This window comes from Electrona antarctica, assembly GCF_951216825.1.
Source record: "Electrona antarctica genome assembly, chromosome: 15".
NCBI lineage: Eukaryota > Metazoa > Chordata > Actinopteri > Myctophiformes > Myctophidae > Electrona > Electrona antarctica.
The window spans coordinates 44,320,954-44,338,146 of NC_136796.1; the positions used below are offsets into that span (position 1 = coordinate 44,320,954).

Sequence of the window (17,193 nt, forward strand, 5' to 3'; positions counted from 1 at the left end):
TTTGAATATATATTCTTTCAGAATACTTTATTTTTTTTTTTTTATGTCAGGCCTAAATGGGTTAATATATTAGCGCCCCTCACTTCACACGGGTGTGATTTTTTTTTAAAAGGATATACAGGTGCATGTGGCGATGATCACAATTTGATATTCTCTCTCTGACTCTCTCTCTCTCTCTCTGTCTCTCTCTCTCTCTCATTCTCTCTCTCTCTCCATGCAGCCCAAGAGGGCCAGACGTGTGACCTGGGAGGGGTCATCTACCGCAGCGGGGAGACATTCCAGCCCAGCTGCAAGCACCACTGCGTCTGCATGAACGGCGAGATCGGCTGCGTGCCCACCTGCGCCAGCGACGTGCGGCTGCCCTCGCCCGACTGCCCGTACCCGCGGCGCATCACGATCCCCGGGAAGTGCTGTGAGGAGTGGGTATGTGACCAGACACCTCAGGACAACCCCTACCAGTCTGCCATGGCTGGTGAGTTGATGATGCATGCATGCTCCCCCCCCCTGTCTTATAACCCCATTTTGACCTGAGATCAGATTCTAAAAATGTCTTCTACATCGTGACAGTTTTCTGAAAAAACCTTTTCTATGTCAGTGGTATTCAAAGTATTTCATGTCAAGGACCCCCATAATGTATATGTAATTGGCTGCCGACCCCCATCTGAAAATATGTAGCCCCCCCCCAGAAGCAAAGATTAGATGTTCGCTGTGAAAGAATATATATTCAGATTTGCGTCACATTTTCGCGATTTCTTTTCAAAAATAGCAGACCTACATGCTCGTAAGCGCTATGAGCTTGTAGATCTGCTATTTTGCAATAGCTAAAGTGTAACATAATGCTTAAAACACCAAAAGGGGTTCCCGCCCAAAATATTCCCCAAGTCCTTCTGTTTTCCTTTGTTTCTTCCATCGCCTAAAAGGGATAGTTCACAATTTTGTGAACTTAAGCTGTATGAAATACTTGCCATTAATATAGTGGTTGCAACTGTATTAATTGATTGCCTGAGTCCCGTGTTGGGAGTTCTGCTCTGGGTTTTTTTTTTGGGGGGGGGGGGGGGGGTCACTGGGGCCATGCATTAAAAGTAAATTAATTCACAAAACTAGCGTCATTTGAATTGGTGACCTATTTCTAAAATATTAGCGCACCTTTCATTCAACTTTGCCCCCTCTAACACGTTGCACTATCTACCATAAAGTTGCACTATATGGTAGAAATGGGTCAACAATACAAATGACGCTAGTTTTGTGAATTAATTTACTTTAATGCGTGGCCCCCTGTGCCCCCCACAAAATGACCCAAACTACTTAATATTTCACCAAAACCAGAGCAGAACTCCCACCACGGGACTCGGGCAATCAATTCATACAGCTGCAACCACTATATTAATGGCAAGCATTTCATACAGCTTAAGTTAAAACATTCGTAACTATCCCTTTAAGCCCTATTTTATACTTAGTCATTCAGTTGTAATGAAAATAATGAAAATAGCCAATCTGCAAGTAAGTAAGAAAAGCGGGGCACGGTGGCACAGTCGGTAGTGCTGTCGCCTCACAGCTAGAAGCTCCTGGGTTCGATTCCCGCTGGGGATGCTGTGGGTGCTGGCGGCGTGTTTCCTTCTCCGCGTCATCAGTGCCCATACCCGAGGCGGGGTTGGCGAAAGGGCCTTTCTGTGTGGAGTTTGCATGTTCTCCCCGTGTCCCCTATAGGGTAGGTACCCTCACAAATAACATGCAGTAATCCTGGTCTCTAAACTGCCTCCCCCTGGCCAGCCGGGGCGCCTGATGGAGGGGAAAGGAACTGGTTGGAATAACGTGTTCCTTCCACGCGCTACGTCCAACCAGGGAAACTCCCCCTGTCAGGTGTAAAGGAGTGACTTGGACACTCATGCATGAAGGAAGCATGAGTTCAAGTCCGTTGCTCTCCCCAGGTTGGCGGAGGGTGTGTTAGAGCCCAGGATAATTGACACAGGGGTGAAAAATGGGTTACAAAATCGTGGGATAAAAATTATTTAAGAAAAGCACGTGCTTTCTCTGGATGCCTTTTAATTTAACTTTAGGCAGTGGATGCTCAGCTATAAATATAACTTAAATCAAATACCACCGAAGTGGAAAAAGCAGCATTCCAAAATAAAGGATGCAAGACTTGTTCAGATATATACATTCTCATTTATTGGGAACGCTTACCAGTTTCGGACTCAGCCTTCTCTCAGAGCACATTTAAAAAAAGCCAATCTACAAGCACACAACAACACGTCGCAGTGTGCTGTGAGCATGTAGATCGGCAACTTTGGAAATTTGACATGCCCCAAATTGGAATTCCAGGTTGAAAGTGATTTAGTTCCTTACTGTCTTTTCTTTAACTTGCTCTCATCAATGCAAAACACTCCTCAACTCACTCATGCTCTCTCTCTCTCTCTCTCTCCATCATCCTCCTCCTCATTCCTCATCCTTCATTTCACCACTTTCTTGTCTCCAAACACCTCACCCTCCTTTTAACCTCCTGGTGCAGGAGTCTCTCGGATTCACCCCTTGACCTCCTCCTCTTCTTCTTCTTCTCCCTCCTCCCACCCCGGCTCAGTCTTCAGACAGGTGCCGGCCCACGGGCCCGTCGCCCCCGAGAGTCCCAGGGACAACTGCATCGTCCAGACCACGGAGTGGAGCGAGTGCTCGGCCTCCTGTGGCATGGGCATGTCCTCCCGCGTCACCAACGACAACGAGAAGTGCCAGCTGGAGAGGCAGACTCGCATCTGCATGATCCGGCCGTGCCACGTGGAGCAGGAGAAAGACATCAAGGTGGGCGCGGTCGCATGTTCAGCTGTAGCCTGTTAGTAGAACAACGTAGAGGTACACCCCACAGTAGTAGAGTGTACTGCACAGCGGTGATTCCTAACTGTTTTAATTTCAAGGATATGCATTAGTCCACATGCCAGAATGTGAACCCGGACATGTTGAGTAGCGGTTGAGTACACCGCTAAAACAGCCATAGCCGTCATAACCAATGTTATGAGGTCAGCACATTTGGGCAAGTGGCTATGGCCGTTTTTAGCCCAATGAGTGTTTTTTTTTTTCAAAACTAATGCATGGAATGGATTCAGCATCATGAAAACCGCCATGATTGACATGCTACATAAAGCATGATGAAATTGACTTTTTTGCCTTCTATCGGTTGTTAATGGTATGGTCACATATTATGCCAATTCTGAAAATTGCTCAACATATGCAAGTTAGCATCCGGCAGTTTCTACATGCTGGGGACCCATACTAACATAAAACATTGGTGTACTCAACATGTCTGGTTCACAATGGGGCTCTATGGGCTGGCAATTAGACCAGGCCAGGAACCCAGATTTGATACTTTAAAAGAAAAAAAAATCTGTGACACCAATCTACTATTACAATCTACCTGAAATAGATTTACAGATGAAAATGTACACTTTGAGATTTAGAGACCTGTACGTGTCCATTTGGTTCCTAGCTATCAGTAATTTAGCTGGGGACCCCTATCCCCCCTCGAGGATCCCTGGGGCTCCCTGGACTCCATGTTGAGAAGCAGTGCAGTTATTGTACATGGTAGTCATGGAGACCATAGGAGGATCATGAAGCTAGGCATAACCAACCATGCTTTTAAAAGACATTTCCAAGAAAAATTATAAGAAAACTAAAGAACATTTCTAATTGCTGATTTTCAGAATTTATAAATTAATTGGACAATCAAGAGCAATGATTCATTCATATGCATTAGGGAAAGTCAGTGGCTCAAGAGTTTCGGAATCATAAGGTTCCCCGTTTTGATCCAGCTCCTCCTGGCATTGTGTCCTTAAACAAGACACTGTCCCCAATCAGCAAAGCTAGACCCTTGCTATCAGTGTGAGAATTGTTTAAAGGCGACACATACATTGTAAAGTGCTTTTGAGTGGTCAGGACGGAGTCTATATAATCGACATATAAATGCAGTCCAACTTACCACATTACCAGTTATGTATACATTATGTATACATATGTACACAAGATAATCGGTTGGATGGCACTTACACCCGCCTTCTAATGAGAGCGCAAAATCTGTCTTGGAAGAGCCACCCTTCGACTAATCTAATATACGGCAACCTTCCCCGTGTTTCTTCACTGATACGATCCAGAAGAGCGCAGTTTGCCGGCCACTGCTACAGAGCTGACAATGAGGTTATATCTTCCCTTCTTCTCTGGAGTCCTGCCTCAGGGCGGACCAGAGAAGGTAGAAAGCTGTCGTTCCCTGATGTCATCGCTAGGGACACATGCTTCAGTAGGCAGGAACTAGGGGGGTGGCAATGAAGGACCGGTGCTTCAGTAGGCAGGAACTGGGGGTGGCAATGAAGGACCGGGAAGTCTGGCATAGCATTGTGTAATCCATGATCTCGACCGCGGTCGAAAGAATGATGATGATGATGATGTATACATTACATACAAGAAGTGTAGCCGGCTCGTGCACTATAGTGACGCTGAACCCATGTGCTTTATTGATTCAACAGAGGGGTAAGAAGTGCGTGCGGACGCCCAAGATGCAGCGCGGCATGCGCTTCGAGCTCTCGGGCTGCACCAGCACCCGGGTCTACAAGCCCAAGTTCTGCGGCGTGTGCACGGACAACCGCTGCTGCACGCCGCACACCACCGTCACCGGCGAGGTGGAGTTCCACTGCCCGGAGGGCGACGTCTTCCGGAAGAAGATGATGTTCATCAAGACGTGCTCCTGCCACCACGACTGTCCCCGCGACAACGACATCTTCCTGGCGTCCAACACGCGGCGGATGATCGGAGACTACGACAACGACATGTGAAGGAAGGGGGGAGGCTCGTCGGGCTGTACTTCCACGCACAGTGCGCACGCACGCACACACACACACACACACAGGCCCCTTTTCCACCAGTTGGTTCCCAATGGGAACCGGTTCAGTTCTTTTTGGTTCTTAGTCCATGAGTCCATGAGTTCCTAAATTGAAATGTTAATTATGAATTGAGTGGGCAAAACCATACCTATATCAGATTGTTATCACCATGAAACTTCTCCAATTGAAGACAATTACACGAAGACAATGATTTATTGTATTACACATTTTTACATTTTTAAATATGCAAATGAGGCATTATGTAGGAAAATATGCAAAATAATAGAAAATATGAAAAGGCTACTACTGTGGAAGGGTTATCATGTATTAATTTACTTGTATTGATCCGATAAACAATTTAATATAGGGTATAGCTTTTCCCACCAATTTTGGAGCTCTGGCTCGTGGACTAAAAACCAAAAAGAACTGAACCGGTTCCCATTGGGAACCAACCGGTGGAAAAGGGGTCACAGTGACATAGTCCCATTGCCCCACCAATCAAAGGGGTCACAGTGACATAGTCCCATTGCCCCACCAATCCGCAGGGGTAAACATTCGTTGGCAGCTTTCTGAATGGTGAGACCCCCCCATCTCCTCTGCATAGCTACGCTACGCCTCACGACAAGCCTATAGTTTAAGGAGTGGAAGAGAACAATGTGTGATTGATCCATGACATGAGGCAGTAGAGCATGAAAAAGAAACATTCTTTACTTATTTTTATTCTGTTTTTTTTTTTTTTAACGTTCGGCTGATGTTTAATATTGAACGCGCAGCTCTAAAAGTCATCTGACCGGGTCGGTCTACCAGTAACAGTGTGCACGGAGATGCTGTATGGTTGGTCGCAAGTAACGCACTGAGGACTCAAAGAATGGACACTTTTCCTGATAGGGAGTGCTGGGGAGACGCGGTGTATTTTTGGATTCTCCACGCGACGTGCCGTAGGGACGCGTCGTGGAGAAGCACTGCCGAGTAGCCTACCGCCGAAGATAAAGGCCTCACTCACACCTATACAACAATGTTGCATGCAAGATGTAAGCAAGTTGTATGTGTCATGGCCGCCCCAATGCATTTCCAATGGGAGTCACATGGTTTGAAAACACAACCTTGTTGCATGGGGGGGAGGGCAGAAGACAGCCATGCAACAATGTTGTGTCATGAAACCATGTGACTCCCATTGGAAATGCATTGAGGTCGGCCATGACACTTACAACTTGCTTACATCTTGCATGCAACATTGTTGTATAGGTGTGAGTGAGGCCAAAGGCCGCACTGAGGCGCCTCCCATAGCAAACTTAAAATGTCCACACTTTGACATGAAATGTTAGAAAATGACAATGACACATTGTTTGTTAAAAAAGAAAAGAGAACCCATGAAAGACTATGACGATACAGAAATCCTAAGGATGTGTATTCTCTTATCTACATTTAGTTTGTTTTCATGTTTTGACAATGACCTGCCTATTATCTTTAATCACTAAGTCATCTCGGTTGTTGGAGGTGAAATGTTGACCACTGATCATTGTAATTCAGTCAAAGTTCATTGGATTTCACATCGACGGTCTGTTTATATTTCGGTTTGACCCTTTTTTTATAAAGCCTGACGGTATGGTCAAAGACCAGAAAACACAAAGGAAAACGTTATCCAAAAACAATCGCACGTAACGTGGCTTTACTAAAGAAGTGCTGTTAGTTATAATGTTTACTTATTATTATTTAAAAAAGAAAACCTAAACTAAAAAAAAAAGGTAGCACAGGCAATTGGGCATTTGACGAATACACCATGTGTAAATACTGTAAGACTGTGTACAGTTTTGTACTATAATTTATGTAACTATTGTTTAAACAAGTGTTTTTAGTTGTATTACTGTATCATATTGTTTTTTCACTGTAACCACCTGGCTCAGATACAAGTGAGTTATTGTTTGTTGCACTTTTGTTTTTTGTCTGTTTCCAATAAAGAAAGTATATTTTTATAGATAACACTTGGATGTTCATCTTGGACCCTTTTGCTTAAAATAGTAACAGTGGGTATAAAGGTGGGTGTGAACGTCGTCTGTTGTCACAGTAACCCGGGTCTAAAAAAAGCAGCTGTGAATTTTAAATATAGTTACACGGTAGCAGCACATCTCATCTGTGTAGAGCAGAAATGGAAATGTGGAACTAAAAATAACAAGAAACTAATCCCATTAAATGAAGAATGACTCCTGGCTGTGAAAGCAGTGGAACACGCGATGGAAACCAGGGACGTGCAGAGTGGAGAGAGTTAGAGGGGCAGGGGGCTGAAACCCCTTAAGAGGGGCACTTTGACGAAAATAGCAGATCTACAAGCTCACAACACGTCGCGCTGCGACGTGTTGAGAGCTTGTAGATCGGCTATTTTCGGGGGCGCAACCCAGCACTTTTTTTTCTTCTTTTTTTTTTTGTGGCTTTTGCCTTATTTTATATTTTTTATGGAGGGACAGACAGTAGGCTGACATGAAATGGGGAGAGAGATGGGGGAGTGACATGCAGTAAAGGCCGTCGGGATCGGGAGTCGAACCCACGGCACACTGCCAGACTGGATCACCAGCCAAGGTGCCTGGACCGCTGAGCCACGGCCCAGGCCAACCCAGCACTCTTTAGCTAGTGGAGATGCGGGTGTGTAACGACATGGATTTCTAAACATATTCTTCAACGCAAAATGCTGCGTTCAAGTTCAGGAGATTTCGGGGGAAAAAAGCAATTCTCCCGAATTCTGCCTATAACGGCATGGCATGGAAAGGAGTGGCGTTTGCATTACATTCACATAGGAAATGTTGCATTCGTGGTCTGGGAGAGGGCAGTTGTTTTACAGATGGGTAAAAGGGCAGGGGCTGAAGCCCCCTTTGATGTCTACGTGTGCACGTCCCTGATGGAAACAACATGCAGTCTGCATGTAGTTTCTTTTTTTAAATTTATTTTTATGACAAGGCAAAACAATAAAGCAATGCCAGTATTTCGACATCACCACGCCCAGAGAGAAAGTGACGGTTGACGTATAAGAAGCCGATGAAGATCTTTATTTCTACATTGGGATTTCATTTTCTCCTTCCTCTCTGATGGAAATTAAATGTCACGTTCTGTTAAAAAGGACAGAGGGCTAACGATTAAGCGCCACATGAAATGAGAGAGCTTTGAAAAGCTGGTGCAGTGTAAGCCTACGGCTGGCTGTCTGTCTGTGTGGTGGAATATAATGCACGCCAGCCAACCAGCCCCTGCCTGCCTTGCCTGCTGCAGCTCTCTGCTTATCAGTTGCAGTAGCTTGCAGGCAGGCAGGCAGCCAGTTCTGGGTAGCTAATCTGCAGAATGGGTGTATCTTTGACTGCAGCTCAAGACTTCTATCTCCAGCAGCAGATTATCACAAGGGGGGGGGGGATTTTCCACACACACACACACACACACACACACACACACACACACACACACACACACACACACGCACGCACACGCACACACACAGGCTAATTCCGCATGATTTCCTCTTTGCATGCATATTATGCAGCACAATGGACACATGTTTGTTGTGGTGCATGGTGGCCATGAATGTGCGTGTGCGTGTGTGTGCGTGTGAGTGTGTGTGTGCGTGTGTGCGTGCGCGCGTGCAAATCATGGAACCACCCCTACTTGCAATGCAGCATTTGCAGATAATTATAAGATGTGTTGTTGCACTGGAAAGGAACATTAATTTTCACGACACATGCACACACACAATCGCATGCATGCATGTACGCACGCACGTGCACGTGCGCACACACACACACACACACACGCGCACACACACACACACACACACACACACACACACACACACACACACACACACACACACACACACGCTGACGCTGCCCTGTTTCTTGCACACCTGGACCTCTGAATCTTGTCTTGCAGGCAGCAGGAATTATCTATGGTAATATTTGAGTTCACATTTTCAGCAACTATGCAGAAACATGACTGTGACCATCTGCTATACCCTCATTATGTAGCCCACTTCTGTATTTACGATACTGAACAATAATGCACTTTCATACACTGTATACTGTGCATTATTTACAGTAGTAAGTACAGTAATCTGACAATTACATTATGTACAATTTCTGTGCGTATACCCGGTCCCGGTCCCTAGCTACTCCCTACTACTACTTAGCTAGAGGCCGGTATCAATTATTTAAACATAAATGTCCCAAATCTGTCTGAGAAAAGTGTGTGAAAACAGTGGAAGACAACCAAACCTAAAATGATACACTCTAGGCCTATTTAAGCTTCAAGTCCCCTTTCAACTGTAGCATCTCTAGGCTACTGAATATCAACATGCCCTACCCTACCCCATATTAGATGGCTTCTCCACAGCAAGAGGGGGCTATTTCATCCCAAACCATATCCGATGTGATGATATCCTTAGGTGAACCTGGCTGACTCCCACAGTCAGTCCCATCCCACTCCTATAATCTGGAAAATGAAAGGAACAAAGAGAGAGAGAAAGAGAAAGAGAGAAACAATATATATTTGGATTAAGTTGACACCTTATTAATGTCGTATGTGACATCATCATGACATGTAAGGGCGATTATTATTATTATTTCTAATGGAAGCCTGTATCCTACACAGCCCTACCTGAGTGAGTTGAGTTCACATCACTTGCGTAACGGTTTAGCGCGCCGCGCTCCAATCGCGTTCCTCCAGAGGCGGGCGAACCACCAACAGTAAAACACAGCTGGAGTCAGATGAGACGAGCGGAGCTGCTCTCCTCTCCTCTCCTCGCCGCCACGGAGGGAATGGTGACGTTTTTTTTTTGTTTTCTTTTGTTTTCTTTTCTCAGACGAATGAATGATCATGATGATTCAGGCTGACTGTGTCGGGGAGATCGGAGGAAAGGCGAAACAGAAGAAGAACTCCCCCCCTCACCACCACCACCCGCATGAAACGGCGGAGCGCATATTATTATTATTATCATTTCCATGAAGAGGAGGAGGGTCGTTCATCCCCGCTGCTGTCAGACTCATCCTCTCAGGTATACTGACGTGACGTCTCTTGTCAACCCAAACTGTCTTTCTGTCAGTCAGCTGGCGTTTATTCTGCACTAAAACATTTAGGTTTTTGATCTGAGCTATTGAGATCTGGTGCAATATGTTGCTTGATAGCCTATTTATTGGCCTTTTTTGGGGGGGTTTGTGTGTCGAGGTGGGGGTGGTGGTGGGAGGGAGGGAGCACTTATACTACTGGGCATTTGTTCCATGGCATTTAGTGCAGACTTTCTCTTTCCATGTAGTTTTGTCTCTGTCTGTATTGTAGGCTGTTGTTTGTCAGGTGCACACAACACACGCGTGGCACTAAATGGAGATAATCAAGTGAAGGAGCAGCTTGTTGTTGGATTAGTTGAAGTGGTCATAGCAGCCCTTTAGGGCACGTTCTGACTTCTACTGCATCAAAGGGAGCTATATCCAATACATACTAGCTCTCTAAACGGAGAAACTGGAGTTGTTGTTGTTGTCATCTCTTACATAAGGTGTTGGAAGTCGTTTGTCAGCTATACTGTAGCTGTCACCAAAACAAATGGCTTTATTATAGGCCCATAGGAATGATAATGCACTACTCTGCACAGCTGTGACCTATCAGGTACATTATAGCACACTTGAACTGCACACACGTGCGCTGTGCAAACGCTTCCCCACTTTTCTGCAAAGGCAAGCCCTTTTTCCTGCTTTGCTATTGAGTCAGACAGAACATTGAATGTTTCTTGGTGGTGGTGATGATAGCAGCAGTGTGTGATCCACTCTCCAAACCCCCTGTGGGAGGGAGGGTCGAAGAGGCCCCACTTAAGTAACTCTCTGTAGGCTGACACTGAGGCGAGGTCAGGCTGACACTGGCAAGAAATTACAACTCTTTTTTTCCCCCCCACTCTCCTAAAACACCTTTTATCCTGTGTGTCAGCATCTCTCTTGTTCTGGAACTTATAAGGGCAGCAAAAGCTCAAAGCTTCATCTTTGAAAGTGGGTGTGGGGGTAGCCATGGTTCACGTGACGCTCGTACAGTCATGTTTCAGGGCTGACTTACTGAGAAACTGAGTGTATTTTGTGGAAGTTACCACAATTTATAATTTAGGCATAATTTAGCAGACGCTCTTAATCGAGAGCGATTTACAGTAAGCAAGAACAACACATGGTAAATTGTAGCTCTGATCCATAGCTCTAATGCGTTCGCATTAGAGCTATGGACCAGAGCTAGGTAAATTGGTAATACAAGTCAAATCAAATACATAGAAATAGTCATCAAGGATGCCACAGATGCGTGTATATTGTAATAATGATGATGTGGTGGTACAGTACGTCACTGTACGTGACGACAGTGGTGGTGATGATGATGATAATGATGATTAACAAAGCCATGTGTGCGAGTCAGGCCAGAACCAAAAGTAGGTCATTTGACATTTTGTCAATCTTTCATGGTCAAATTATACCTTTCTGAGCGGACCACTTTACTGTGTCTTTTGAACTCGTTGCCTCAAGTCTCACGACTCTTAACCCATTTAGGCCTGACGTCGAAATAAAAAAAAAAAAGTCTTCTGAAAGAATATATATTCAAAGATTTGTGCCGCTTTTTCACGATCTTTCAAAAATAGCAGACCTACAAGTTCATAGCGCGCCACTCGGTGGCGCGCTATGAGCTTGTAGATCTGCTATTTTTCAATAGCTAAAGTAAAACATAATGCTTAAAACACCAAAAGGGGTTCCCGCCCATTAACCCATTTAGACCTGAGCTCGAAAATGTCTTCTAAAATCATGATAGTTTTCTGAAAAACCTCACGTTTCTAATCTCAGTGGTTCTCAAACTATTTCATGTCAAGGAAGGACCCCCAGAATTATCTGTATTTGGTCGTGGACACCCATCTGAAAATATGTTGTTCCAGGGACCTCCCCCCAGAAGGAAAGATTTTAGTTAAAAAACGTCCGCTCTGGAAGAATATATATTCCAAATTTACACCACATTTTCACGATTTAAAAAAATAGCAGATCTACAAGCTCGTAGCGCGGCACTTGGTACCGGGCTACGAGCTTGTAGATCTGCTATTTTTCAATAGCTAAAGCGTAACATAGGCCTAATGCTTTTATTTATGTTTGTCTCATGTGGTTTATCCTGTATAATGGAAATGTAAATACACCGTGAATCATGTAGCAGCCCCCATGACATGTTTTGGAGCAAAGTTAAGTCACAGGTGAAAGTGCTGACATGGGAGGCACTGGCAGTACGGTATAGATTTGCGTACTGACGTAATGAAAGACGAGCTACCTGTCTCTTACCGTAATGGGAATTACAGTAGATTCCATTACAGATGACATTAAATATTGAACAGTGGATGTGTGTGACAGCAGTGTGATAAAGGGAGAGAGAGAGAGGAGTGAAAGTTCAGTATATTTATAGGGAGGTTTGTCCCTCAAGCTTCTTGTCTTCTTTGCAACGTGATTAAGCAGGTTAAAGTTAGATCCTCTAACGAGATGGGACTTACAGCTTGGTGTGCGCAATCGTCGTGGCAGGGATATCTCATTAACAGTATCTGTCTTTTCTGTCTTAAGCCGTTCAGTACGGGAACCCCTTTTGGTGTTTAAGCATTATGTTATACTTTAGCCATTGAAAAATAGCAGATCTACAAGCTCACCAAGTGCCGTGCTATGAACTTGTAGGTCTGAAAAATCGTGAAAATGTGCAGATCTACAAGCTCACCAAGTGCCGTGCTATGAACTTGTAGGTCTGAAAAATCGTGAAAATGTGCCTTTTTTGAGAACCACTGATACAGAAACATAAGGTTTTTCAGAAAACTGTCAGGATTTCAAAGACATTTTTTAAATTTCGACGTCAGGCCTAAATGGGTTAAGCAGCCCTCGCACACAGTCATCAGGGAACTTTGTGAAGTACGAAGAACACACACACAAACACGCACGCACGCACACGCACACACACACACACACGCACGCACGCACGCACGCACGCACGCACGCACGCACGCACGCACGCACGCACGCACGCACGCACGCGCACACATGAACATGAACCCCTCATTTAACACCTGTGTTTAGTGTGTTAAGTTCATAGTTTTGATCGGTTTGATGCTTCTCCCACTTTGTCCAAACTGTGCACATTGCTAACAGTGTTTCTGCTTTTCTCCTCATGCCACCATGTGACCTGGATGTGTGTCCAACTGTCCATGCCTGTCCATACCGGCTGCCGGGGACCCTCCTCTGATGTTTGGTGAGTACCCTGTTTTTGAGTGGTGCAGCCACTGCTATAGACGGCTATGTGTGTGCACTGTGTGTGTGTGTGTGTCCCTGTGCCCCTGTGTCCGAGCACGGAAGTAGCATATTGTCACCACCAAGTGTCACTGTTGTGCAGCCTAACACACAGACGGATCGAGGCCAGGGAGGAGAGCTTGTACAGTACAGTACAGTACAGTACAGTACAGTACAGTACAGTACAGTACAGTACAGTACAGTACAGTACAGTACAGTACAGTACCACTCACTTCAGACGGGTCTGACTTTTTATTATTACGTCTGCTGGGAAGTTTTCGTGAGAGCAATCGTCAGCAGAAATCTACCATCCTGTGTGTGTTTGTGTATAGAGAGAGAGAGAGAGAGAGAGAGAGAGAGAGAGAGAGAGAGAGAGAGAGAGAGAGAGAGAGGGGGGGGGGGGGGGGGGGGGAGTACACAAGAGTGAGGAAAGATGGAGAGGATAGGGTTACAACAAGTGTGATGTATCAGTGATGTATCTAGAGAGGGAGTCTACTTACACACTGCACATTCTGTGCTTAGGTGGACTCGGGACTTCCTGTACATATTTTATAATTATACCTGCTTCACAATGGAAACGGGGATCTTCAATTGTTTAACATACAGTAACACTATACTGTACCTAAAGTACATCCGAGTGGATGAGTGCTGCCTGTGACATCACCACGAAGCTTCATATTTCCAGCGGAACAAAGACTAAATTATATCAACTTCACCAAAACCAATGCAGATGTTTTTCCTTGATGCTCACCCCATCATAATTTGGACCACAAATTAGCACTCTTCTTCACGTTGCCCTCTGGTGGCGAGGAGGGGTTCGTATATAATCAGGTTATCGCTGAATCGTCTGGCCCGTGTTGTGTTTAGCTGAAGGAGACTGTGAGTTTGTTTGGAGATGATGTGTCTGTCTGGTGTCTTTCTGCTTGCTGCTCCAAACAGCTTCAGCCCCAGACGGTGTCCGTGGGTTCACAGCGACTTATCACTACTGTCAGGCAGCGTTTTGGACTCCAGGCACACTGAGCCCCACTGATAAATAGCCATGGGGGTTATTGAGATCAAACTCCCGACTAAAAATGTGGAGTAGTATAGCATCCTGGGAAATAATCAGATACAGTTAGAACTGTTACAGCTCACGGTGGCCATCTGTTTTTAACCCATTTTGGGCGGGAACCCCTTTTGGTGTTTTAAGCTTTATGTAATACTTTAGCTATTGAAAAATAGCAGATCTACAAGCTCATAGAGCTTGTAGGTCTGCTATTTTTGAAAAATCGTGAAAATCTTTGAATATATATTCTTTCGGAGCGAACGTTTTCAACTCAAACCTTTGCTTCTGGGGGGGTCCCTGGAACAACATATTTTCAGATGGGGGTCGGTGGCCAATTACATTTCTTAATCTTGGGGGTCCTTGACATGAAATAGTTTGAGAACGACTACATAGGGGTTTTTCAGAAAACTGTCAGGATTTAGAAGACATCAGAATCGTTCCCAGGTCTAAAATGGGTTAAAATGTTCCAAGCTGCCAGCAATGCTATAACAAACTATATAAACTGAAGAAGTTGTCATGATGATGTGTGGTTATAGAAAGACGGCCATGCAGTCTCTCAACGCCACCACGTGTGACTGTCTTTATCTCCACAGAACACTCTTGTGACCTGCGTTAAATGACGTTAGGAGGAGAACTCTCTAGTGAGACAAGATGCTTGAGTTTGTATTGCTGTTGCACTGCGGTATTATTTTTTTCAACTGTCGCTTTTGTTTGTTGGTTGTTGTGAAGGCCTCATGCTTGATAGGCTCATTTGTTCCGCTGATTGCTTTAGTCTCACACGGCTGGTTCTTTCCTCACACGTAATTACACTTTGTTTTAGTGCTTTTGTTTAGTTGAGCCGAACCCATATATTGGCCATTATCCTTTTTTGTTATTTTTCAATTATGCAGCCAATGTGTCTGGATTTTGTACTATACCTTTAAACCTACTGTCCTCATTTTTGGCCATGTATTTTTACAAGTTAAAGTTTTCCAAAAGTTCTCATAAATGTTCAAAAAACAGATTTGGCTATTTGGATATTTTTTTATTTTATTTTTTCAAATTGATCAGCATTGATTTGAGCACTTTTTGATACAATATCTGTCAAAACAAAACATAATCGGTAATCGGTGGGCTAGTTCACAACTCGAGGGGCATACTGTAAGTACTGAGGTTTAAGTTTTATGTACACACCCCTATTAAAAAGTTGCAAAATACACCAGGTTTATTTTTCTGCTGGTTTGGCATGTTGGAGAGGAAGGAGACGGATCCGTTCAGGTTATATGCAGCGCGGTGCTGTCCCTGGTACTGAATGGAGCATAGGAGAGTTAGACAGAACAGAACACATCACATCGGTTCAGTCTTGCTCTTGCTTGCTTTTTGTGGTTGTGAATTGAACTTTCCCATATAATGCTTTTTCCCATTGTATAGCAGGAAAGTAAAGTTTCAGTCACCAAGAGAGAGAGAGAGAGAGAGAGAGGGGGGGGGGATATCATGAGAGGGAGATCCTGAACCACCTGATCATCATCTTTTATAGGCCTGACGTCGAAATAAATAAAAAGTCTTCTGAAAGAATATAATATTCAAAGATTTGTGCCTCCTTTTCACGATATTTAAAAAATAGCAGACCTACAAGCTCGTAGCGTGCCACTCGGTGGCGCGCTATGAGCTTGTAGATCTGCTATTTTTCAATAGCTAAAGTATAACATAATACTTAGTTAAAACACCAAAAGGGGTTCCCGTCCAGAATGGGTTAAAAAAGAAAAAAAACATCTGTTTATTATGATATTTGGTTTACAGGCATTTCAGGAACGTATATTCAGTAAATCACAGATTGAAAAAAATGCAAAAACATACAAAAAACACAAAAACTAATCAAGAGACTTACAAAAAAGGGAGACAAAACACATCTGTCTTCTATTACTCGATGACTCTGATTCTGTTGGCTATTAATATTGTTGATTTAATCAGTCATCTCTCAGTGCTTAGAATCATTCATAAAGTTGGTTGTTTTGTTGATTTGTAGCAGATCATTTTGTAGATTGTTCTGTCAGTGGTTAGAAAGGAATCATTCATAATGTTAACTGATAACTGTTGCGTTTAGTCAGTCACAGTGGCGTGCACAGATAGACACTAGGGGGTGCTAGAGCACCCCCTGCCCTTTTGGCAATGTGCCCCTTTGAAAAAATAAATATATTTTTTTGTATACAGTGTACACTGTACAGTATGTGGAACATGGTGACATTGATCAATTCTTGATAAAAAAAAAGCTTCTAATATATTATTTAGGCCCCAAAATCTATAAATCTCACACTATTAAGGCAACCGGCCGGTTCCACGCGCTGCACAAGGTGCCCTTTTTTCACTTGAGCACCTGCCCCTCTAAATGTCTGTGCACTCCACTGGTCAGTCATGTCTCAGTGGTTAAAATCCATCCATTTTCATTGTGCAATTGACCAATTCAAATTTAACTGAGATAACCGAGATAATCTTGAGAAACAAGATCATTTTGAGAGTGACTGATCACTAGGGACAATGATTCATAATCTGCAATCCAAAGACGGAACAAGATCAGCAATCATGTATCTGTTCATCCACTCTATAGCAGCACCAGCACTGGTACATCTGACATCGAGGACTGTTTGAGGATAACGGTTTGGGGTTGTCCTTTCATGGAAATGGGGAGGTGGAGTTGCATACTGTACCACCTGAGCTGTGTGTGTGTGTCAATGTGAGACTGGTGTACAAAATGAACAGCAGCACATACTGTCCCTTCACCCATTTAGACCTGAGGGCGATTCTTAAAAAAATGGCTTCTAAAAACAGTTTTCTGAAAAACCTACTATGTCAGTGGTCACCTTTTTCATGTCAAGGACCCCCAGAATTACATTTGGCCCCCATCTCAAAAGATGTTGTTCCCCCCCAGAAGCAAAGATTTGAGTTAAAAACGTTTTCTCTGAAAGAATATATATTCAAAGATTTGCGCCACATTTTCACGATTTAAAAAAAAAAT

At 44.1% G+C, this 17,193-nt stretch overlaps 1 protein-coding gene across 2 annotated transcripts in view; it reads left to right on the top strand.

The window, feature by feature from the left end:
- ccn2b (cellular communication network factor 2b) overlaps positions 1-6,833 on the top strand; it is an 8,933-nt gene extending 2,100 nt beyond the window's left edge. Inside the window, exons 3-5 of one of the 2 annotated variants that reach the window (XM_079522406.1) lie at positions 221-472; positions 2,510-2,793; positions 4,506-6,833. In XM_079522406.1, coding sequence (XP_079378532.1) covers positions 221-472; positions 2,510-2,793; positions 4,506-4,811 — 842 coding nt within the window. In that variant the 3' untranslated portion in view covers positions 4,812-6,833. The remainder of the gene's footprint in view (positions 1-220; positions 473-2,509; positions 2,794-4,505) is intronic. The other variant, XM_079522407.1, reaches the window with a different exon arrangement.
- Positions 6,834-17,193: the final 10,360 nt, after the last annotated feature.